At 44.3% G+C, this 26292-nt stretch overlaps 1 protein-coding gene across 1 annotated transcript; it reads left to right on the forward strand.

The window, feature by feature from the left end:
- On the forward strand, positions 1-25636 carry ctsz (cathepsin Z). Its single transcript, XM_078236354.1, has 6 exons — positions 1-470; positions 14168-14331; positions 15923-16102; positions 16903-17053; positions 22567-22732; positions 25125-25636. Exons 1-6 carry the CDS (start codon positions 352-354, stop codon positions 25233-25235), a joined length of 891 nt encoding a protein of 296 aa, XP_078092480.1. The 5' UTR covers positions 1-351; the 3' UTR covers positions 25236-25636.
- Positions 25637-26292: the final 656 nt, after the last annotated feature.

Genomic DNA, 26292 nt, shown 5'->3' on the forward strand with positions numbered 1-26292 from the left:
ATCCTTCAACCCAACCTCACCAAAACAGATGATAGAATATATTTATTGATGTGTGGTGGACACATTACTAAAGCTAATACGGCAGCAACATCACCCCGTTTTGTACCTTTAAAAATGTGACCACGTTTGGATATTTGGGTCAAATACGCTGACTCAATTCTTACCGAAACGGAATTTGCACTGAGACTCATCATTCTCACATGACATTGTGGGGAGGGCGGTGAATAATCAGGCAAATCTATTTCCCTCCCATTGAATAAAGAAGCTTTCTTTAAGGCAAGCGGTGTAATTGCTGGCTCTGACCTCTGCCAGTAGGGACCTAATCAAGTTACTGAGCTGCCAGATTTCACCATGGTGGCTGCCCCACTCTTCGCTCTGTGCCTCCTGAGCTGCGTTTCGGCCGCCCTCCACTTCAGGGGCAGTCAACCCTGCCACAAGACGCTGGCCAGCACAAAGTTTCAAGGGGTCAGGTAAGGAGGGGAAAGGGGGAAGGAGGAGCCGGAGTGCCGCTAATGATCTATGCCGGGAAGGTGACTCCCATACTGGGCTGACTGACTCACTAACTCTGCTCAAAGGCTGTGGCTGCTGCCGTGTGACCCTCCCCAGTCAGCCGGAGCTCTCTATATTTATTCCCAGCACTGACTCCCTACACATGACTTCCTGTTTCTTTCCATCAGATTTTTCAAAAAATGATCCTGAGATATAATCTCTTGGTAAACACCCAGAGCGAATTGGGTGCGGGCTAAAGGCGGTTGTTTGCGGATCCTCCCGGAACTAGCATATTTGCTGGGACTGCTTGTCGAGATGGTGGGAGGCCGGTGTATTAGGCACCAAAAAGGGCAATTGAACAAGTGAATGATTAGTGTCCAGGAAAAGAGGAAGCCGGGGCTTTAGAAAGAGTATGTTAGTGTTGGTATAAAACAGAAAATGCTGGATAAACTCTGCGGGTCTGGAGTTAACATTTTGGATCTAAATGATCTTTCTACAGTACCGTTAGTGTTGGACTGAGTAAAATCTGTGAGGGTCCAGCACATACTGAGTGTTTTCATCTAGATTCAAGGGCCCAGTCTATATTTTGCTTCCTTTAACTCACCTAACCTTACAGCCGACATCTCACCCTAACACTTCTTCTTTGCTCCTGTACTATCAGCTGGAATATTTGAGGTAGTTTTTCTTTATTTTAAATAAATATGGCGTGTTGTAGATCTGATGAGATGCCTCATCTGGAGTAGATCTGGAGAGAGCCTGCGCTTAACCCTCTCTCCACTCACATTGTCTGTACCTTTAAGACTTGATTACCTGTAAAGACTCGCATTCCAACCATTAGTTTGTAAATTGAGTTTGTGTCTTTTGTGAACTGAATTCCCATTCACCTGACGAAGGAGCAGCGCTCCAAAAGCTAGTGGCTTTTGCTACGAAATAAACCGGTTGGACTTTAACCTGGTGTTGTGAAACTTCTTACTGTGTTATAGATCACCAGGAAGTTCAAGTTGCTGGGGCTACATACACTTTTACACACATGTGTCTCGAGTTATGGACGGTGATGATAGAAACTCCAACATTCTTTCCATCATTGGCTGAGAAATCTCTCCCAGTCTTACTGCTTCCATTGGTGTGTGTGGATAATGTGCTTTGAATACACCTTCCTTGACCATCAAGTCCTGGGGTGGGACTCGAACCTAGAACTTCTGGCTTAGAGGCAGGGACGCTACCCACTGTGCCACTAGAAATTAATGAGGTAGTGGGTGTGTGGTCATTGATGGATAATCAGGATTCGGTGACCAATGGTCAATAATTTGCACAGTCTAATGTAGAGAAATTATAGATACTGAGTTGAATCAAATATGAACACCGTGTTCAGAGATGAAAAGCTTAGAATGGAGTTGTGCTTTCATAGTATTTTAATGTACAGAAAAACAACTCGAGGTGCTTCACAGATGAGCTAACTGACCACCAAGCACAAATTAGGGGGTTAGGTCAGGAGACCAAAGGAAGAATTGAAGGGACGAGTTTGGGGAAGGTTTATAAAGGGAGTGAAAAATTAAGACACGGTGCTTCTTCAAGGAGGACGTTTTGGATACCAGGACTGAGTCATTGAAGGCAGCTCCTGTAACGAACAGATAATGAGCCTGGCCCTTGCTACTAAAAAGAGGGCAACTGCTGATGAAGATAAAGAGATTGGCAAGCAAGGAGTGAACAGAAGACTTCAAACAAGGAAAATATCTGTGAGCTTATACTCAGCTTTCTGATCAATAAATTAAAAATGAAGGAGTTTAATTGAAGGCCACTGATCAGAACAGAGCCTTGAAGGGGCCAGTGCTGAGAATATTTGCCCAGCGTAAGCTTTGAGGATTTTGATCAGGTTCTAGGGAGAACATTATTGAAACTTGTTGGATACGCAATAATGAAATAAAATGGAGGACACAAGGCAGGTAAACACCAGGCCAAACTAGAGTGCACCCTCTGCATCCTATTCAGCCCTGAATTGAGTTTGGGCCCCATATCCTCTCTATCCTCCGTAACATTGCCTGCCTTAGCCCATCTGTAACTGAAACCCTCAACTATTTTTGTTAGCTGAGATATAACTACTCCAATGCTCTCCTGAGCCACCCCCTAACTTCTAATTTCCATAAACTCAAGCTCCTCCAAACGCGTATCCTAACTCGCAACAATTCTCCTATCACCTCTTGTTTTTGCTGAGCTCACCAACACCCTATTTTCTAAAGTTTGTGGCTGAATGCCGAATTTTCCGGCTCTTCCCACTTTTGGTGGCACAGTGGTTAGAACTGCTGCCTCACAGCGCCAAAGACCCGGGTTCAATTCCCGGCTTGGGTCACTGTCTGTGTGGAGTCTGCACATTCTGCCCATGTCTGCGTGGGTTTCCTCCAGGTGCTCTGGTTTCCTCCCACAGTCCAAAAGACGTGCTGGTTAGGTGCATTGGCCATGCTAAAACCTCCCTCAGTGTACCCGAACAGGTGCCAGAGTATGGCGACTAGGGGATTTTCACAGTAACTTCATTGCAATGCTAATGCAAGCCTACTTGTGACTAATAAATAAACATCCTTGGTGATCCCCCGCAGTGGGTTCCCTTGTGACAAGCCAGTGAACAACATAAAACAGCATTGACATTGGTTGGACTGGAAGATCCTGCTGCTGGCCAATGGTAAGCCACCTTTTCTCCTGGAAAAGACACCGCTGGGTAGAGTGGGTTGAAAATCCCACCCTTGGTGTTAAAATCCCTTTATAAACTCCCCTCTAACCTACTCCAACCGTATAACCCAATGAGGGATCTGTGCTCCTTTAACTCTGACCTCTCTTCACAATTGCTGTGGTCAGCAAACAAATGGCCTTCAGCTGCCCAAACCCTAACTCATGGTGCCTCGACGTAGCAACACTGGCAATTTTCTGCTCAGTAAGAAGTCTCTCAACACCAGGTTAAAGTCCAACCTGTTTATTTGGTGGCAAAGCCACAAGCTTTCAGAGCGCTGCTCCTTCATCAAGTGAGTGGGAGTCGTGTTCACAAACAGGGCATATACAGACACAAACTCAATTTACAAGATAATGGTTGGAATGCGAGTCTTTACAGGTAATCAAGTCTTAAAGGTACAGACAATGTGAGTGGAGAGAGGGTTAAGCACAGGTTAAAGAGATGTGTATTGTCGCCAGCCAGGACAGTTAGTGAGATTTTGCAAGCCCAGGCAAGTCGTGGGGGTTACAGATAGTGTGACATGAACCCAAGATCCTGGTTGAGGCTGTCCTCATGTGTGTGGAACTAGGCTATCAGTCTCTGCTCAGCGATCCTGCGTTGTCGTGTGTCGTGAAGGCTGCCTTGGAGAACGCTTACGAAGATCAGAGGCTGAATGCCTGTGACTGCTGAAGTGTTCCCCAACAGGAAGAGAACACTCCTGCCTGGTGATTGTTGAGCGGTGTCTGCATGGTCTCCCCAATGTACCATGCCTCAGGACATCCTTTCCTGCAGCGTATCAGGTGGACAACATTGGCCGAGTTGCAAGATATGTATCGTGTACCTGGTGGATGGTGTTCTCATGTGAGATGATTGTAGTAGGTAAAAAAATACCTCTGAGGCTGGTATGAATCAAAATAGAGTAGGCTTTATTCTCACAAGCTTGCGGGAGAACTTGACCACTTGAAAGTGGAAGCCAAAGTTCTCTCTGAACACAGAAAAATGGGGATATATATACAGCATGGCTCCCAGCACCAGTCACGACACACACTGGTCTGGTCATGAATCAAAGTCCATACTACAGTCCTTGATCACGAAGCAGCAGTTCTCTGGCAGCTGTAGTCACGATACAGTCTGAGGTTTCCTGCTCTTCCACGGCCCTTCCTTTGAAGTTACCGGCACAATTGTAGCTGGCCCAGCGGGAGTCCTCCTTTAAACGGCCGTTATCATGCCCCACATCTTGTAATTGCCTTCCTTCTTCAAACCACACACAAGCTTGTAGAAAAGGTAAGACTTTACAAACATTTCATTTATATTTAGCTGTCTTTATAAGAATGAAGTTAAAGAATGAAACCATGAATAAATAACTTATGTTCATGCCAGAAGCAGTATAAACAAGGGGATTAGCCAGGGTTATGCTTGTGATACATTCTAAGTACAAAGTTCAACCTTTTTAGATACAAAATACATTAACCCTTTCCCTTCTTCAATGATGGCATCCATGTCGATGATCCGGCACATCTTGCAGAGGTTGCTGTGACAGGGTTGTGTGGTGTCGTGGTCACTGTTCTCCTGAAGGCTGGGTAGTTTACTGCGGACAATGGTCTGTTTGAGGTTGTGCGGTTGTTTGAAGGCAAGAAGTGGGGGTGTGGGGATGGCCTTGGCGGGATATTCATCAATGACATGTTGAAGATGTCGTAGCTTCTCCACTCCGGGGAAGTACTGGACGACGAAGGGTACTCTGTCTGCCGTGTCCCGTGTTTGTCTTCTGAGGAGGTCGGTGCGGTTTTTCGCTGTGGCGTGTCGGAACTGTCGATTGATGAGTCGAGCGCCATATCCTGTTCTTATGAGGGCTTCTTTCAGCGTCTGGAGGCGTCTATTGCAATTCTCCTCATCCGAGCAGATCCTGTGTTTACGGAGGGCTTGTCCGTAGGGGATGGCTTCTTTAACGTGTTTAGGGTGGAAGCTGGAGAAGTGGAGCATCGTGAGGTTATCTGTGGGCTTGCAGTATAGTGAGGTGCTGAGGTGACCGTCCTTGATGGAGATGCGTGTGTCCAAGAATGCAACCGATTCTGGAGAGTAGTCCATGGTGAGTCTGATGGTGGGATGGAACTTGTTGATGTCGTCATATAGTTGTTTCAGTGATTGTTCACCATGAGTCCAAAGGAAGAAAATGTCATTGATGTATCTAGTGTATAGTGTTGGTTGAAGGTCCTGTGCGGTGAAGAAGTCTTGTTTGAACCTGTGCTTGAAGATGTTGGCATATTGAGGTGCAAATTTGGTCCCCATGGCTGTTCCATGTGTCTGGATGAAGAACTGGTTGTTGAAGGTGAAGACATTGTGATCCAGGATGAAGCGGATGAGTTGTAAAATTGCATCTGGAAACTGGCAGTTGTCGACGTTGAGTACTGAGGCAGTTGCAGCAATGCCATCGTCATGGGGGATGCTGGTGTAGAGTGTTGAGACATCCATTGTGACCAGGAGTGCTCCTGGTTCAACTGCTCCATGTGTGCTGAGTTTCTGTAGGAAGTCTGTAGTGTCGCAACAAAAGCTGGGGGTTCTTTGTACAATGGGTTTCAGGATGCCCTCGACGTAGCCGGAGAGGTTCTCACACAGGGTCCCATTGCCTGATATGATGGGACGGCTGGGTGTGTTGGCCTGGTGTATCTTCGGGAGGCAGTAGAGATCTCCAATGCGGGGAGTGTGTGGGATGAGAACATGGAGGGTGCTCTGAAGGTCTGGATCAAAGGTCTTGATCAGTCTGAGTTGACGGTGTGTTCTTTGGTCGGATCTGCGGGTAACTGTCTGTAGTGTTCCTCGTTGTTCAGTTGTCGGAACACTTCTTTGCAGTAATCCAATCTGTTCAGTATGACGGTGGCCCCTCCTTTGCTGGTTTGATGACAATGTTGCGGTTGGTCTTGAGAGCGCGGATGGCGTTGTGTTGTGCTTAGGTGACGTTCAGGGCTGTCTTGTGAGAGCGGATGATTAATCTGGCATTGACATACCTCCTGACGGCTTGGGCATACATGTCAAGGGCAGCGGCCTTCCGGAGGAGTCCAATTCGACTCTTTCCTCTTCAGAGGAATGCTGCACTGCAGATCTCTGTGTCGGCTGTTCCGGTTCGTTGGTTGTCTCATTGTGTTCGCTGTTGGCCTCTTGGGGTTTCTGGTAGAACTCCCGCACCCTCATTCGCCTGATGAATTCCTCTGTGTCCCCAGAGTTTCTGCTCCCCAGGCCTAAAATACCAGACACTAAAATGCCGTCCCTACTGCCTTCCGCAGAAATTCACCTCTGTTATCCTGATGGCAGTTTACATCCCACCCCATGCAGACGTGAAGATCGCGCTGGACGAAATATACACCACTACGAATAGCCTCGAGACGAAACATCCCGAGGCCTTGTTCATCGTGGCTGGGGACTTCAATCAGGCCAAGCTCAAGAGCGTATTGCCAAGTTACCACCAACACGTCTCCTGTTTCACCAGAGGCCCAAACATCCTAGACCACTGCTACACAAATATCAAACATGCCTACCGCTCTATCGCCTGCCCACACTTTGGCAAATCAGACCACAAGGCTGTGCCCCTGCTCCCGGCTTACAAGCAAAAACTGAAGCGGGAGAATCCATCAAAGAAAGTTGTGCAATGTTGGTCTGAGGAATCAGATGATCTCCTACGGGATTGCTTGGAGTCAGTGGACTGGTCAGTATTTAAAAACTCTGATCAGCCTGAACGAGTACGCCACTACAGTAACTGACTTCATTAGTAAGTGTGTAGAAGACTGTGTGCCAAAGAAGCAAATCCGTGTGTTTCCCCCAACTGGAAACCATGGATGAACAGGGATATACACTGCTTGCTGAAGTCCAGGTCTGAGGCGTTCAAGTCAGGCGACCCTGACCTATACAAGAAAGCCAGATACGATCTAAGGAGATCCATCAAAGATGCCAAAAGACAGTACCGGACCAAGCTAGAGTCCCACGCTAGCCACACCGAGCCCCGTTGACTATGGTAAGGTCTGCAAGACATAACCAGCTACAAGATGAAGGCATTTAAAATCGCCGGCTCCAACGCACCCCTCCCTGATGAATTCAATGCCCGTTTTGAGCAAGTGGTCAGCGAGAGCATGCCCTCCACCCTGGAAGTCCTGGATGAACCAGTGTCTGGAGTCACCATTGCCGATGTCAGCAGCTTTCTCGCAGGTTAACCCATAGAAGGCGACTGGCCCGAATGGGATACCCAGACGAGCGCTCAGATCCTGCGCGGATCAGCTGGCAGGGATATTTGCCGACATCTTCAACCCCTCTTTACAACAATAAGGTCCCTAAGTAAAAGCAAGCAGTGTGCCTTAATGACTCTCGGCCGGTGGCTCTGACATCCATCATTATGAAGTGCTTTGAAAGGCTAGTTATGGCACAAATCTATTTCAGCCTCCTGGACTACCTGGATCTACTACAGTTTGCCTACTGCCGCAACAGGTCCACAGCAGACACCATCTCCCTAGCCCTGCACTCAACCCTGGAACACCTAAATAACACAGACACCCATGTCCGACGACTCTTTATTGACTACAGTTCAGCCTTCAACACCATTATTCCCACACAACGCATCTCCAGACTCCATGGCCTGGGCCTCGGCACCTCCCCCTGCGACTGGATCCTGAACTTTCACCTCTGAGACCACAATCAGTAAGGACAGACAACAACACCTCCATGATCATCCTCAACACCGGTGCCCCACAAGGCTGTGTTCTCAGCCCCCTGCTATATTCCCTATACGCCTATGACTGAGGGGCCAAATTCCCCTCCAATTCAATTTTCAAGTTTGCTGATGACACCACCGTAGTGGGTCGGATCTCAAACAATGACGAAACGGAGTACAGAAATGAGAAAGGAAGTGGTGCGGCAACCATAATCTCTCCCTCAATGTCAACAAAACAAAGGAGATTGTGATCAACTTCAGAAAGCATAAAAGAGATCATGCCCCTGTCTACATTTAACGGGGACCAAGTAGAAAGGGTCAGGAGCTTCAATTTTTTGGTGTCCAGATCACCAACAACCTGTCCTGGTTTCCCCCCCCCCCCCCCCCCCCGGTCCCCCCCCATGCCAATACTATAGTTAAAGTCCACCAATGCCTCGACTTTACCAGAAGACTTAAGGAAATTTGGGATGTCAGCTACAACTCTCTCCAACTTTTACAGATGCACCATAGAAAGCATTCTTTCTGGTTATATCACAGCTTGGTATGGCTCCTGCTCTGCCCAAGACCGCAAGGAATTACAAAAGTTGTGAATGTAGCCCTATCCATCACGAAAACCAGCCTCCTATCCATTGACTCTGTCTACACTTCCCACTGCCTCGGCAAAACAGCCAGCATAACTAAGGAGCCCACGCACCCCGGATATTCTCTCTTCCACATTCTTCCATCAGGAAAAAGATACAAAAGTCTGAGGTCACATACCAACCGACTCAAGAATAGCTTCTTCCCTGATGCCATCAGACTTTTGAATGGACTTGCCTTGCATTAAGTTGATCTTTCGCTACACCCTAGCTATGACTGTAACACCACATTCTGCACTCTCTCGTTTCCTTCTCTACGAACGCATGCTTTGTCGATATAGCACGCAAGAAATAATACTTTTCACTGTATGCTAATATGTGATATAATAAATCAAATCCTCCTCCTGAAGTTCCTTCCTCCAAGGTTCCCTGCTTCTACACGTCTCATTTAAGAAGTTCCTCTTTGACCAAACCTCGGGTCACGTCTCCTCATATGTGGTTTGGGGTCATTTTGTTTCCTAATTACTCTCCAGTGAAACACCATAGCATACATTTATGTAGGGTCTTCAGCATGGTAAGCTGTTGTTGCATTAGAATTGGCAGACTAGTGTCAAAAACAACTTAACGTGAAGAAATATATGATGTAATTCTTCTGTTTTTTTGTGATAATGGGAGTGTCAACCCAAAGCGAGGAAGCTGAAGTAGCTGCATGAACAGTGAAATCTGCAGATTCAAAAGCATAATTCCATGCAAGTGTTTCAGCAGATAAAGACATTTGGGGGGGAAAAAAGGCTAGTGACATTTTAGGTTTATGAATTTGGACATTAAATTCTTGGGGAAGAGGTAATAAATTTAGGCAAGGTAGTGCCTGAATCAGAGTTACAGTGGTGTGCACTGTTTTTACTGGTATGTTATAGGCTGGAAAACTACAGTTAGTGTGGGGTAATATCAGGTGGAGAGACTTGAGATGCCAGCACTACTTCCACTGGAGAAAATTAAAAGGAGATTTCAAGGTTTCTGATTGATGGGGAGGATAGGGACAGAGTATTCCATCTAGTTGGGTGATGAGTAATGAGGAACCATTGAGTCACTGACGGCATTGAGAGGGATGGGAGAAATCTCTTCCTGCACATGGGATACTTTGCCACAGGAAAAGGTTGACGCATCTTAAGAATACTGCACTCCCCACACTCAAATCCACCCATCAAACATTGATCCTCTCCCCAAAATGAACACCCCTGACCCGACCCCAGGAAATCTGAATACTGTTTTCTATATTTTCACAAATTCCAGACTACAATAGGGACTGCTCTGCCAAAATTGATTTCACCCCCACCCCCCCCCGACCTCCCGCCAATGTTTCTGCAGAGTGAATGATGCCTGCTTTGTTCAAATCTATATCATAAGGTCTCTGGCAACTCAACTGAAAACCTGGCTTTGTGAACACCTAGCCTTGAGGACGCCTGGGAAATTGAAGGAAAAGGACAAGGGAAGCAAGATGTAGTCATGAAGCTTGGAGGTGGAATAAGGGAGTGATGTGTGGTACACAAGCCACATATAATTTTTAATTAAATGAACAAAGAGCATCGTGAGAGACGGCTAACAGCGAGTCATTATACAAAATTGGGAGCTGTCCATGTCTTAATGTCCAATATCCTGTTATGAAAGAGCAGTAAGCTCCTTTCATTCAACGTTAGAATGGTTCAATCTGTCATCTTTTATCCACAGCCACAACTCAGTATCCTCCACGAGCCATTGTTCAACCTGAGCCAAACTGTTTACAACTTTGGCATTCTATTTGTGCTTCTGGCCTGAATCCTTTCCACAATGAGGATTGCAGAGTTACACCTCCATAGTTACCTTTCTGCTGTTGAAACTCCCTTCATGGGTAGACTCAACTATTCCAATGATCTCCTGGCCAGACTCCCATTCAACACTCTCTTGAGCTCATCCAAAGCCTTGCTGCCTGTGTCACATTGGCTTCTGATTTCACAAAGCCACAAATGTAAATTTCCCACCTTGCATTTTAATTTCCTTTTAATGCATCCCCTTCCTTATCTCATAACTTTCTCCAACCCTACAAACTACCTCCAAGCTCTTATGTCTCCAACTCTAGCTTCTTGTGAATTCCCATTGCCTTTTACTCCAGCTTCAGTTGTTTCAACCTCATGTCATGGAATTCCTTTTCTTAAATTCCTATTTCTCCATATTCCTCCCTTTCTTTAAAACCTTGGTTAAAATGCAACTCTTTGCTTAGCCCTCCCAATTCCCCTTACTTGGTTCAACATTTATTTTTTGATTACAACTCTGTGATTCAGGGACTTGTTTCTATGTTAAAGGCACTATTTAAATACAAGTTTGGTGTTGACTGCAATGAGACTGTTGAAATGAAGAGCTCATTAAAATTCCCTAAAATCATTTTGCAACTGGGAAAATTAGATAGCAAGACCTTAACAATTATGCCATTTTCATTAGTAACTGGGATTATTTCATGACAAGAGACTGGCTTGGGAAAGATGGAAGCTCACCATAACAAAATTGGGATCCTGAGGTTAGAAATGAACATAGCAACAGATAGAATCATAGAAACCCTACAGTGCAGAAGGAGGCCATTCGACCCATCGAGTCTGCACCGACCGCAATCCCACCCAGGCCCTACCCCCCACATATTTACCCGCTAATCCCTCACCTACGCATCTCAGGGGCAATTTTAATCTGGCCAATCAACCTAACCCGCACATCTTTGGACTGTGGGAGGAAACCGGAGCACCCGGAGGAAACCCACGCAAACACGAGGAGAATGTGCAAACTCCACACAGACAGTGACCCAAGCCGGGAATCGAACTCGGGACCCTGGAGCTGTGAAGCAGCAGTGCTAACCACTGTGCTACCGTGCCGTTTTAAAGCCATTTTAACTAGATGAGGAGGGAGCTGGAGCGGGAGATGGAAATGGCTAGTTCAATAGCAAAAGGTCTTCCTTCTCTTTTAACAGAGGACAGGAAGATTGAAAAAAATGGTTGTCTTTCTGTGGTGCTAATTCTAAATTCAAGGCATCCCACATCGCTTTCTAGCCAATTAAGTACCTTTTGAAGTGCAGTCTCTAATATGTGATAGTGTACGTTGAAGAGATTTTTTAAAAAAAATCATGCTCTCTGCAGCTCAGCCTTAGCTGGTAAACTGTTGCTGGGCTGACTTAGGAGTCCTTTTATTGCTCCTTAAGTGGTTTAAATGGGGGGTTGTTTATGCTTATTCTGAGATTAGTTTTATGGCCCTGCATTGTTAGGAGAATAGGTCATAGGTTCTGGACAGGTTTTTTCCCCCTTCCTAGGGAGTTTAAGGGTTTTTTTCTGTTGGCTGCAGTTTGAGTTTTAAGTTTTAGAAGGGACAGCAAGCTGAAAAGAAGTGTTTCTCTCTCCGTGTTTTTCTAAATTCTGCTGGTTATCTGAAAACAAGGTCTTGCCTTTCTGAAGGGAGAATCTGCTGTTGGTGGCTTGACTAGAATCTACCTGGGGTTCTGGGAAGCTGTTCTGGTTTCAAACTGTTCTGGGTGTGTCAACAGGATTACTAGAACTTAGAAGACCTGAGAGTTTTCAATATTCCAACCAAAGGTCTCAATTCTAGTATCACGTGAATTTTAGTCTATGGTGTGTTGCACCTGTTTAAAGGGTTCTGTCTATGGCGAGGGTTTTGTTTGATTGAAACATTTAGATATATTTGTTAAGGGTTATACGTTATCTTGGTTGTTTTGTTTTTGTTTGTAATTGATAAAAGGTATTGCTAATTTTCTTTCCATACATGTTAACTATATTCTTAATTAAACTATGTTTGATAAAAGCTCCCTAGTGGGTCATTTGAATCATACCTGAAGTGAAGCCTATCATACTTATCCTAGCCAAATTCAAGATGCAAAACTCATGATCCAGGTGGGCTCCATAAAACACTTTGGAGTTTCTGACCTGAACCATAATAATTGAAGGAAACTTGGCTGCTAGCTTTTGCACAACAAGATCCCACAAAAAAGCAACATGATCAGATAAACTGTTTATAGGTATTGGTTTAGAAAATACTTTGACCAGGACGTTGGGGAGAATACCCCTGCTCCTCTTCAAATAGTATCATGGATCCTTAAACCAGACAGTATGTCCACTTAAAATCTTATCTGAAAGACGACCATTCCTTCAGTACTGTAGTGAAGTGACCACTTTGATTACATGCTCCAGTCTGGGATGTGAACCCAATACTTTCTGCTTCAAAATCAAAGGTTACCCACTGAGCCATGGGTGACATGGAAATAGATTTGAAACTGAGGCAGGGCAGGTTATAATTACTGTATGGAATGATTACTCTTATTCAATAAAAAACACTTTAGTATTTACAAAAACAAGCCATTTGACCCAACCGACCAATGCTGCTCCTTATCCTTCCATCCTATCAGCATATTCCTCCATTCCTCTCTCCCTCATAGGTTAAGCTAGCTTCCTCTGAAATACATCAATGCTATATACCTCCACTATTCCGTTTGGTAGCAAGTTCCACATTCTAACTACTCTCTTGTAAAGTAGTTTCTCCTGAATTACTCATTGGATTTATTTGTGGATATCTAATATTTGTGGCCCTGAGTTTTGAATTCCTACATTTTCTCTTAAGGGCTGAATATTAAGGGGGGGATATGGATGGCTCACCCCGCCCGCCCCAGAAGCAAAAATTCAGCGTAGAGCTGACCCACTCCATGCTGTGGGCAGGCTAAACAAGGCCAGTGTGGGACGTCCATCTCTCACTGGGGAGAAGGTCCTGCCCTTGGGAGCTACTGGTCAGTCCGACTAGTTAAAAATCAAGCAGGTTCACTAATGCTCATTTGGCAAGGGGAACATATGACCTTTGCACTGTCTGGCCTGAATGTGACTCAAGTCATAGAATAGAATAGAATTCCTAAAGTGCACGAAGACGCCATTTGGCCCATCAAGCCTGCACCAACAACAATCGCACTCAGGCCCTATCCCTATAACCCCATGTATTTACCCTCTAATTCCTCACTAAGGGGCAATTTACAATGGGCAATCAATCTAACCTACATATCTTTGGAGTGTGGGAGGAAACTGGAGCACCCGGAGGAAATCCACTCAGGCACAGGGAGAGCGTGCAAACTCCATACTGATAGTCACCCGAGGCTGGAATTTAACCTGGGTCCCTGGTGCTGAGGCAGCAGTGCTAACCACTGTGCCGCCCCAGTCTCTCACTATCGTGGTTGATTCCTAATGATGGAAAGCAATTAAAACCAACTCTGTTCTTATCCCAGCAAGGCTCATTAGATAGGAGTCAGGAATGGGAGCTTTAGCTGAAATTCAATGTCATAGTTCAGAGCCCCCAGGAGCCATTGTAACAGCCCATCAGCTGAGATCAAATCTGATATGAATGTCACAATAGAACACCAGGTGATGCCCATTGAACCATTGGAGAACCTTATACCATGTGAGAGAGCAGACAGTAGAACTGTTCACCTGATCATCTGAGTCTGCTCTCTCTCATTCTGAGCATCATTTCCCAAGATGATAATAGAAATTTGTTTGTCTCCCTTGATAACAGTGGATCAATTGGCTTCACAACAAAACTCCCATCAGTTACTTTGCATTTTCTAGTTTAATATTGTTGTATAAAGTTGCACTCGGACACTTGTGAAATTCCTGTTGTTTCACTTGTACTTTCCTCCAGGTCTTACCCTCGGCCTCATGAATACCTTCCCATCGCTGCTTTGCCAAAGACCTGGGACTGGCGCAATGTGAATGGCACTAACTTTGTCAGCACCACCAGGAATCAACACATCCCTCAGTACTGTGGATCATGCTGGGCCCATGGGAGTACCAGCGCTCTGGCAGGTAGGACCCGATAGGTACATTAAATGGCTGCTGTGAAACACTTGCCCAGAACAAGTCAGTATCACAGAGCCAAAATGTAGAAACCAGCGTAAGATTGTAGGAGGCACCGTGCAGGAAAAGCTGTCCGTGTCAACAGGAGATCATAGAAGTATCATCGAATCTCTACCATGCAGAAGGAGGCCATTCGGCCCATTCGTGTCTGCATGGACTCTGAGAAAACATCTTGCCCAGATCCTATCCCCGTAACCCCATCTATTTACCCCCTAACCTACACATCTTTGGACATTAAGGAACAATTTAGTATGGCAAATCACCTAACCTGCACATCTTTGGACTGTGGGAGGAAACCCATGCAGACAAGGGGAGAACATGCAAGCTCCACACAGTCATCCAAGGCCAGAATTGAACCTGAATCCCTGGCGCTGTGAGGCAGCAATGCTAACCACTCTGCCACCGTGCCGTCCGCAAATAATGGATCTAATCTTATAATGGAGATATCGGATCTAATTTGACCATATGCGAAAATACAATTGGAATTATTAATTTTTTTTACCCGTTATGACACACTTCAGTCTCTTTCTCCCAAGTTCCAGCCCATACACACACATCCTTTGAAGGTGGCAGGGAAATTTTGAAGTTACAACTAGGCCATTCAGGACCACAATCAACAAAAACTATTCCACACAAAGTGTAGTAGAAATTTGGAATGCTCTCCCAAAAAGGACTATGGATGCTGGGGGCTAACTGGAGCTTTCATGACTGAGGTAGATAAGTCCTTGTTGAATAAAACAGTATTGAGGACTATAGATCAAAAGTTGTGTAAAGGGAATTGAGGTGCAGATCAGCCCAGATCTAACTGAAGGTGAAATAGGCCCAAGGAGCTGAATGGCCTTCTCTTGTTCTTCTTAAGTTCCAGTAAGTTGCTAATTAGTGCAGTTTTTTAAAACTGAAAACTTTAATCTTCAATCTGCTGTTGCAACCCAAGTTGACAAACATGAAGCAGAGAGCAACCACAGACCCACTATGTTTTCTGAGGACACTTTTGTCATAATTAGCACATTATTGGTATCTTTGACCACACTCATGAGCCAGATCATGAAGGCAGCAGGCACCTTCTTTTCAGTTTTCTTTCCCAAGATTCAAACAGCTAAACATTTACGGCTCTTTGGCCAATAAAGTTTGTTCCCCTCCAGCCACTGAGTTTCCACTCCAACTGAACACCAACCTATCCAATGCACCCAGGGGTTGGCTAGAGGGAAAAGCTTCCTCTGTGCATCCTGGCCACAGAAAGAAAAAGCCTCGGGTTAAAGCTGCCAATTTAGTGATGAACTAAGACAGCTTTGCAATGATGGGTTATGCCAATGGGGAACTGGTCAAACTCATTTCACACATGTCCCCCATAGGCAGCAAAGGGAAGAAACTTTCACTCCACTAGCCTGATGGATTGGAAGTCCGCCCCAGAGGTGAAAGTTCAATGTGATAACCAACAACACTTCCCAGTCCCCATGATGGCAGCTCCTGGTCCCTCCCATTGCAACAGTTCTGCCACCCAGATTGTGACTGTCTTAACAAATGTTTCCTTTTTTTTCAGATCGGATTAATATTAAACGTAAAGGCGCCTGGCCATCTGCTTACCTATCAGTACAGCACATCATTGATTGTGCTGATACAGGCTCCTGTGAGGGTGGGGATCACTTGGGGGTGTGGGCATATGCAAATGTGCATGGCATTCCAGACGAAACCTGCAATAACTACCAGGCCAAGGACCAAGGTAAAGTTCTCATGGTGCTTCACTACTGATTGCATTTATTTGCACACTTCTACTTGAAGCACTTGCATGGAGTTACATAGAATTTATGCTACAGATGAAGAGAAAACTGAGAGGTGACTTGATGGAGCTCTTTAAGATTACGAAAGGGTTTGATTGGGTAGACAGGGAAGATATTTCCACTTGTGGGAAAAGACCAAAGCTAAATATAAAAAGAAGTCACTAATAAATCTAATAGGGAATTCAGGAGAAATCTCTTCAACCAGATACAGGATATTGGGCCATTTACTCTATGCTAGTGTTTATGCTGCACATAGCCCCCTAACACCGCTCTTCATCTAATCCTGTTACTATTTCCCACATGTATTTATCTAGTTTTCTTTGAAACACATCAATGCTATTTGCTTCACCCACTTTATGATGTAATCAGTTCCACATTCTAACCACTGTCTGGGTAAAGAAATTTCTATTGAATTTATTAGTGAATATTTTATATTTAGTTTTGTTGTTTTCTTGCAAGTGGAAACATCCTCTCTGTGCAGCCAATCAAACCCTTCTGTATTATTGAAGAGCTCTATCAGGTCACTGCCCAGCCAGACTTCTCCTTTCTACAGAATTTGTGTTTGAGTGGCTGCCAGAAGCAGTTCCAGAAAGATTGTTAAGCAAACGTCGTGATACTCCACTGTTGATGATTGACCATTTCTAAGGCTGGGGAGAACTAATGTCAATGTAACATCAAAGAAAGCCATTTTACAGCAGAAATGAACAGCACCTAAGCAGTTTGATTCTTTTCCTGGCTTTAGATTGTTTGCCATTTAACCAATGTGGTACCTGCACAACCTTTAATGTCTGCCACGTGATCAAGAATTACACGGTCTGGAAGGTTGGTGACTATGGCAATATCAATGGGCGAGAGAAGATGATGGCGGAGATCTATGCCAATGGTCCAATCAGGTACAGTATGTGATCAAGGCCATCCCTTCCTGTAATGTTTTTCTCATTAGAATAGTATAAAATGGGAGATATATGAGAGAACATGGAGGAGTCTTGAGCAAATGTGGAGGAGTCTTGAAAAACCACTGTTCCAGATTTGGGACTTGGAGCAAGGAGTTTTCAACCATTGTGACATTCATTGCGAGTAGACAATGGGAGTGGTCCACCTTCATGTGTGAGCATTGACATTGAGAGTTAGCAAGTTACACAATCGTGAGGGACTGAACGTGAACTTTATCCTAGCCTCATTCAATTTCCATTCACGAGCAGTTTTCACCAATCGGGAGTGAGAAACCAAGCTAGATCATTTTTGACCACCCCTACGAACCCAAGAACATAGAGGCTAATAATGCTGTACCATTACTCTGATTGGTGCTGAGTTAGTTGATCTCAATCAATGATGGATCCTGTTTCACCTGACTGACTACCATCCAATCCAAGTCAGATTTATTTGAATTTTTTAACTACATAATTAGCTATTAAACTACCCAATCAAATGACGCTATGTTTATGGTCTCATTTGCTGAAGAGAGGCGCAGTCTGCTAAATAACTTCCACATTTTTAAAAGCAAATAGCTGGACATTCAGAGTTGTGCTTAAGACTTCCAATGTTGCTTTGTTTATGCTGTTGAAGCCTACAGTTGCAGACTCTCCCAAACATTTTGTCCAGAACACTCCTATCAAATCACGAATGGGGAAGGTATGGATAATGAAGAGCTGGTGAAACTCTTCCTCCGTCTACACCTTAAGCAGCACATACAAGGCAGCTCTACAGCAATATATGACACAGAAGGAGGCTATTAGCCCCATCATGCCTGTGTTGCCTCTTCAGTAGAGCCATCCAACCAGTCCTGATTCCTCCTCTCTCCAGAGGTTGCAATCTTATTTTGCCCTTCAAGTATTTATCCAATTTCCTTTTATAAGTCACTGAGTCTGGTTTCACTACCCTTTTCAAGCAGCACGTTCAGTATCACAACTATTAGCTATGATTAAGAAGTATTCCCTCAAATCACCTTTGGTTCTTTTGTCAATCGCCTACAATGTGTTCTATGAACTTTTTGCCATGGAAACAGAGTTTACTCTATCAAAACAGTTAATGATTTTAACTCTTCTCTCAAATCCCCTCTTAACTGCCTGCTCAGAGAACAAACTCAATTCATTCAGTGCCTGCACTAAACTAAAGTAGCTCAGTCCTTGTACCATTCTAGAAAATCTCCTCTGAACCCTCTCCAAGACATTGAGATTATTAGAGTTCTCTTGAGTAACAGCAATCTAAAGGCACTCAGTCAACTCCTTACACAAACAGCATTGGACACCATGCATCCAATTCAGGGTCTTTAATTACTTGTGCACAAGGAGAACCCTCCACGGCCAAATCGGATTGACCGGAGCAGTTCTGAGGTTACAAAGAAACAGCTCAGCAGTTTTATAGTCAATTACAGCAAATCAGGAACAAGAGATTTTTCACATCTTTCACTGACATATTTGCCAATTAAATCCCAGCCTTTCGCCCTTTCTCATTTGATAAAAAATTGACTTCTGCTAATCTTTCATTTGCATAGCGTATCCTCATATCTTGCCTTTGGTATCTGTTATGGGACAAATCTGGTCTTATTCATCCTCTGGTGAAGGCCTAAAAAGGAAAATGTTATGGGGGCCTGTGAAGAAATAGCAGAGACTGATTCCTTTTGAAGGTCAGTCAGCTGATAAACATTTTCCATTACTGTACAGAGAAAGCATGAATTTTTAATTTGAAGACTTCCGCACAATTTAACTTCCAAACTATGAAACTTCAATCAGAACTTTTTAACTTCCACAAGATCCTTCCCAAAGCCTGGTGCCCAGAATTGAGCATGGTATTCAGGGGAGATAGTGGTGTAGTAGTAATGGACTAGTAATCCAGAGGCCCAAGCTCTGGGAACATGGATTCAAATTCCACCACAGCAATTGGTGCAATTTGATTCATTTTTTAAAAATCTGGAATATAAAGCAAGTCTCAGTAATGATGACCATGAAACTATCATTGATGGTCAAAAAACCCATCTGGTTCACTAATGTCCTTTAGGGAAGGAAATCTGCCGTCCTTACCTGGTCTGGCCTACGTGTGACTCCAGGTCCACAACAATATATTCAACTCTTAACTGCTCTCTGAAATGACCTAGCAAGCCTCTCCGTTCTTATTCTATGTGTTAAATCTTAAACTCCCAAATCAGAGATAAAATGCAAAGAAGCTGAACCAAGATTCAAACAGGTTTTACCAAGTGGGACACGAGGCAGACGACCAACCTACTTTCTGTAAGTGGGTTGATTATTTAAATATTATAATGAAGCAGTTTTTCTTCATTTTAACCATAGAAAATTACAGCTCAGAAACAGGCCTTTTGGCCTTTCTTGTCTGTGCCGAACCATTTTTTGCCTAGTCCCACTGTCCTGCACTTGGGACCATATCCCTCCCACACCCCTCTCATCCATGAACCCGTCCAAGTTTTTCTACTTATCCGGCAGCTCATTCCACACTCCCACCACTCTCTGCGTGAAGAAGCCTCCCTTAATATTCCCTTTAAACTTTTCTCCTTTCACCCTTAACCCATGCCCTCTGGTATCTCTCTCCCCGAGCCTCAGTGGAAAAAGCCTGCTTGCATTCACTCTATCTATACCCATCAAAATCTTATACACCTCTATCAAATCACCCCTCATTCTTCTACGCTCCAGGGAATAAAGTCCCAACCTATTCAATCTTTCTCTGTAACTCAGCTTCTCAAGTCCCGGCAACATCCTTGTGAACCTTCTCTGCACTCTTTCAACCTTATTTACATCCTTCCTGTAACTAGGTGACCAAAACTGTACACAATACTCTGAATTCGGCCTCACCAATGCCTTATATAACCTTACCATAACACTCCAACTTTTATACTCGATACACCGATTTATAAAGGCCAATGTACCAAAGGCACTCTTTATGACCCTATCCACCTGTGACATCACTTTTAGGGAATTCTGTACCTGTATTCCCAGATCCCTCTGTTCAACTGCACTCTTCAGAGTCCTACCATTTACCCTGTACGTTCTACTTTGGTTTGTCCTTCCAAAGTGCAATATCTCACACTTGTCTGCGTTAAATTCCATTTGCCATTTTTCAGCCCATTTTTCTAGTTGGTCCAAATCCAAGTTTTGAAAACCTTCCTCACTGTCCACTACACCTCCAATCTTTGTATCATCAGCAAATTTGCTGATCCAACTTACCATGATCATCCAGATCATTGATATAGATGACAAACAACAATGGACCCAACACCGATCCCTGCGGCACACCACTAGTCACAGGCCTCCACTCAGAGAAGCAATCCTCCACAACCACTCTCTGGCTTCTTCCATTGAACCAGTGTCTAATCCAATTTACTACCTCCCCATGTATACCTAGTGACTGAACCTTCCTAACTAGCCTCCCATGAGGGACCTTATCAAAGGCCTTGCTGAAATCCAGGTAGACAACATCCACTGCCTTCCCTTCATCCACGTTTTTGGTAACCTCCTCAAAAAACTCTAATAGATTGGTCAAACATGACCTACCACGCACAAAGCCATTTTGTCTTTCCCTAATAAGTCCCAATCTATCCAAATATTTGTAGATCCTATCCCTTATCACACCTTCCAATAACTTGCCCACCACCGACATCAAACTTAGTGGCCTATAATTTCCCGGATTTCTTTTGGAACTTTTTTTAAACAACGGAACAACATGAGCCACCCTCCAATCATCTGGCACCTCCCCCATGAATACTGACATTTTAAATATGTCTGCCAGTGCCCCTGCAAGTTCATCACTAGCTTCCCTCAAGGTCATCAGTTTATTTATAACCATCAGTTTATTTGTAACAACAAGCAGCTGAGTTTCCCTAACCTCTGAACTGGGGAGTTTAAAGAGAGCACTGCTTAGGAGCCAAGAGGAGTATGAGCATTTCCTCCAAGTCCAACGAGCAACCCAGTAAACCCTCCCCATGGGATCAGGACATGCAGACCACCACTTCATGCAACCATCTGACCAACCTGCTCACCAAAGATCTCCTATTCCTCCAAAGCGCCTCCCTATCTTCAATGCTTCGGCCCATGAGCAGACTTCCCACCTAAAAGATCTCCAGCCAGTAAACCTGTTTTTTTTTTTGAAAAAGTAACCCTGCAGTTAAATTCTGCAGGATATTCAGGAAACCCTTTCTTTTGGGTCTCCTGACCTCTCAGAGGCCCTAACCTAACCTTCTCCCACTCTCCTCATTGTCCCTGCCAAAATGCATCATTTCACAATGTTCCGCATTAAATTTCATCTACTGTGTCTCCGCCCATTTGACCAATATGTTGGTGTTCTCCTGAAATCTGAAGATCCAATGAGTGTAAGGTTATCAAGTGACAAAGTCAGGAACCTGCACCAAACCCTCTGTCAATTTACAATGGCCACGTCCAAGTGTTACCAAGCCAACATCCACTGTGTCTATTTTACATGTGGTGACAATTAGAAGAGTTACTCAGTGTGGTTGGGGTGTGGAATGGACTGCCTGCTGTGATAGTGGAGTCGGACACTTTAGGAACTTTCAAGCGGTTATTGGATAGGCACATGGAGCACACTAGAATGATAGGGAGTGGGATAGCTTGATCTTGGTTTTGGGAAAGGTTCGGCACAACATCGTGGGCCGAAGGCCCTGTACTGTGCTGTACTGTTCTATGTCTAGAAGAGTTGTAGTCTGTTGTCATAGATCCCCCTGTTCACTATGTGATTCATTTAATATGATTTCAAAATCAAGAACACTCCTTTACAAATGGGGTTTCAGACCTTTGCACTACTGTCAACTTAGTAGCAATGCAATAATATCATTTAAATAATAAATCCCTCGCCTTCTGTCAATCGAGTACTGTTCCTGTCTGTCACAATGTAGGGAAACCGGAGCCAAATTGCACATAGCAAGGTCCCACGATCAATTCATATTTTTGATGATTTTGTTAGAGTGAAGCATTTGGCAACATACTGGGGAAAATTCCCCTTTACTTTGAATAATGGCATTCACCTGAAGGAAGACAGTGGTCACAATTCAACAACTGAACCAAAAGGCAGCATAGCTGTGGCTTGAATCCACAACCGGTTGAGAGAGGGGCTAGAGTTCACAAGGCCTTGTAACATGCTGTTCGGTATTATGTAGTGTAGATACCCTTTTGGCTAAGATCAAGCCCAAGATCAGGTGCAATGCCTTTTCTTGTCAGCTTGGATCTTGTTTGTGGGAATCACGAATTGGACTCAATTTGAATTTGGTTTTTGGAGCAAGCACAGAGAGCAATTCGGGTTTGTCCTGTCTAATCTGCGCAGTGGCTTTGTAACTTAAAGAATGGAGTAAAAATGTTTTTAAAATGTGTAGTGTAGATAGATCCTGTTACTTGTTTGGAGAACTGGTTTGTGATTGGTAATTGCTTTCATTTGATTCCTTTTATAGTTGTGGCATTATGGCTACAGAGAAGCTGGATGCCTACACTGGTGGCGTGTACATGGAGTTCCACACAGAGTCTACGATAAACCATATTGTGTCAGTTGCAGGCTGGAGCGTAGACGAGAATGGTGTTGAATATTGGATTGTGCGCAACTCCTGGGGTGAACCATGGGTAAGTGCTGATCAGAATCTTCATTGCATTGCCAGGCAATCAGCTTTGTTGGTTTGGTCTACCTAGTGAAGCCAAAAGCCAGACTAATAAGCAACTCGTGACCATTCATTCTGTTTGGGTCAAATGGAACCAAGGTGACGCGCTTGGCAGTGCAAAATTGAGCCTAATCTGTGGGCAGACTTGGTAATCCAATATCTAAACCAGGCAGATCTGCTGTACCCCAGTGCAGTTAAGTTTGATCCAACATGGCTGGATCATTAATGGGATATAAATATCATCACTGGGGCTGGGGTTCTGCCCACTCAGCTTCAGAGAGAGACAAAACTAAAAGCCAAGGAGTCAGTTAATGTCCGAGCAAGATGAATGGCAAGAAGCTTGCCAGTGCTCAGGGCTATGTGGTTTAAGCTGGGTAGATCCTGCAGATTCTCTCCATACTTGAATGTGGGTCCCCAATCCTTGGTTCTTGCCAACTGTGCCGAAGATTTCTGTGCCTAATTCCCCTCCAATTAGATTTTCAAGTTTGCTGACAACAGCACCGTAGTGGGGCAGAACTCAAACAATGATGAGCCAGAGTACAGGAATGAGATAATCTGGTGAACTGGTGCGGCAACAATAATCTCTCCCTCTATGTCAACAAAATGAAGGATTTTGTCATCGACTTCAGGAAGCGTAAAGGAGAACATGCCCCTGCCTACATCAATGGGATGAAGTAGAAAAGGTCGAGAGCTTCAAGTTTTTAGGTGTCCAGATCACCAACAACCTGTCCTGGTCCCCCCGACACTATAGTTGAGAGAGCCCACCAACGCCTCGACTTTCTCAGAAGACTAAAGAAATGCGGCATGTCAGCTACAACTCTCTCTAACTTTTACAGATGGACCATAGAAAGCATTCTTTTTGGTTGTATGGCTCCTACTCTGCCCAAGACCGCAAGGAACTACAAAAGGTCATGAATGTAGTCCAATCCATCACGCAAACCAGCCCCCCATCCATTGACTCTGTCTACACTTCCCGCTGCCTTGACAAAGCAACCAGCATAATTAAGGACCCCATGCACCCTGGATATTCTCTCTTCCACCACCTTCTGTCAGGAAAAAGATACAAAAGTCTGAGGTCACGTACCAACCGACTCAATAACCGCTTCTTCCCTGCTGCCATCAGACTTTCTAATGACCTACCTTGTATTAAGTTGATCTTTCTCTATACCCTAGCTATGACTGTAACACTACATTCTGCACCCTCTCCTTTCCTTCTCTATGAATGGTATGCTTTGTCTGTATAGCGTGAAAGAAATAATACTTTTCACTGTATGCTAATACATGTGACAAATCAAATTAAAAAGACTTGGATAATGGAGTGCATTCCTCCAGGGAGGGCGTTTCATATCGTCACATTGCACCTGCTGTGCCAATTTGATTACGGCAGATACCTACTTCAATTCCACTTGCCCATCTTTTACAGAGGAACATAGGAGAGGAGTAGGCCACTCAGCTTCTCCAGCCTGCTCGGCCATTCAGTAAGGTCATAGCTGATCTGGTTGTAGTCTCAACTCCACTTTACTATCTGCCTCCCCACAAAACCTGACTCCATTGTCTATCAAAAATCTGCCTAACTCTTCGTTGAATAAATTCAAGGAATGGAATAAATAAGTCTTGCTGCGGTGGTGCATGGTTTTGGTGAGACCACATCTGGAATACTGTGTGCAGTTTTGGTCTCCACATTTTAAGAAAGAATATATTTGTGTAGGAAGTGGTACAGTGAAGGTTCACTAGATTGGTCCCTGGGATGAGGGGGTTGCCCTATGATGAGGCTGAGTAAATTGGGCTTGTATTCTCTAAAATTTAGAAGAATGAGAGGCAATATTATTAAAATCTGAGGGGGCTTGACAGGATGGATGCTGAGAATGTTGCCGCTGGTTGGGGAGTCTAAAACAGTCTCAGGATAAGGGGCTGATCATTTTGGACTGTGATTAGGAGAAATTACTTCACTCAAAAGGTTGTGCATCTTTGGAATTCTCTACCCCAGAGGATTGTGGATGTCCCACCCCCACTCCCTCATTTCCAGATTCCCACTGTATCAAACCTGTTGGATCTCCATTATTTTAAACACCTCAGTCAAATCTTCCAAGGAAATACAAGCCAAGTTTATGCAATCTGGCCCTATCATTTGACTCTTTAACCCTGTTACCATTATGGATTTAGGTTAGCTTGGAAACTGTTGACATAGTGATAGATTTTCCTGTGATTAAACCTCCTGCTGTCAAAGAAAATGCTGTCTCAGCCAGCCGAGGATTAGGTAAGGCTTCCCAAGTTAAATTAAATGCAACTCATTCATGGAGAGATCTCTCCCTCTGACATCGCCAGCCAAGATCATAACTCTACGTTTTTTGTTTCAGGGGGAAAGAGGTTGGCTGCGAATCGTCACCAGTGCCTACAAGGGAGGAAAAGGAAACTTCTACAACCTGGCAATAGAAGACAATTGTGCCTATGGAGACCCTATCCTGTAGTAGTGTATACATTTGAATGCAAATCTACTCTTCTTAGGAATGGAACTTTTAAAATATATATATTTTTAAAGCGCTAATGTAAATTGTTGAGGTATACAAATAATTTGCCATTCTGTACTTCAGAGAAATTTTTGAACAGTAAAGGAATTAAGGGCTATGGTGAGCAGGTGGGTAAGTGGAGCTGAGTCCACGAAAAGATCAGCCATGATCTTATTGAATGGCAGAGCAGGCTTGAGGGACCAGATGGCCTACTCCTGTTTCTCGTTCTTATGTTCTTATGAGAGTGCAGAAGTGATTTTTTTTTTAAAACAAAGGTGTAACTGTATAAAGTGAAATAGAAATGAGAATGCTATTTGCTACACAGAGAACACAATATGAATTAAAAAGTCCTTTGAAAATCATGGGTGATTTTATTTTTGGACCCAAGTCTATCTCACTTGTATTTAAGCTCACGGTACGGTACGGGCGCACAGTGGTTAGCACTGCTGCTTCACAGCTCCACGGACCTGGGTTCGATTCCCGGCTTGGGTCACTGTCTGTGTGGAGTTTGCACATTCTCCTCGTGTCTGCGTGGGTTTCCTCCGGGTGCTCCGGTTTCCTCCCACAGTCCAAAGATGTGCGGGTTAGGTTGATTGGCCATGCTAAAATTGCCCCTTAGTGTCCTGGGATGCATAGGTTAGAGGGATTAGTGGGTAAATATGTAGGGATATGGGGGTAGGACCTGGGTGGGATTGTGGTCGGTGCAGACACGATGGGCCGAATGGCCTCTTTCTGTTCTGAAGGGTTTCTATGATTCAATGTCTTTTAGAATAGACAAACACTATTCACACGCAATAGTTCCAGTTCAACAAAGGTATTGTATTGAAAGATCACTGCGTGTATCTCTGGGGGTGAAAGGGTGACGGACCAATTTTATCTTTTCCTAAAAGTGTGTAGTAGAATTTGGATGTGGTTGCGGTGACGGAGACTTGGTTAAAAGGACAGGACTGGCAGCTGAATATTCCGGGGTATAAGTGTTTTAGGCGAGACAGAGGGGCTAAAAAAGGTGGGGGAGTAG

This window comes from Mustelus asterias, chromosome 20 (assembly GCF_964213995.1).
Source record: "Mustelus asterias chromosome 20, sMusAst1.hap1.1, whole genome shotgun sequence".
NCBI lineage: Eukaryota > Metazoa > Chordata > Chondrichthyes > Carcharhiniformes > Triakidae > Mustelus > Mustelus asterias.

What these genes read in the sequence shown, in the direction of transcription:
- ctsz (XM_078236354.1), top strand. Translation starts at nt 352, where the DNA reads ATGGTGGCTGCCCCACTCTTCGCTCTGTGCCTCCTGAGCTGCGTTTCG. An exon ending in ACAAAGTTTCAAGGGGTCAG is followed by an intron (nt 471 to 14,167) that starts GTAAGGAGGGGA and finishes ACTTTCCTCCAG; the next exon opens with GTCTTACCCTCGGCCTCATG. An exon ending in TATGCCAATGGTCCAATCAG is followed by an intron (nt 17,054 to 22,566) that starts GTACAGTATGTG and finishes TTCCTTTTATAG; the next exon opens with TTGTGGCATTATGGCTACAG.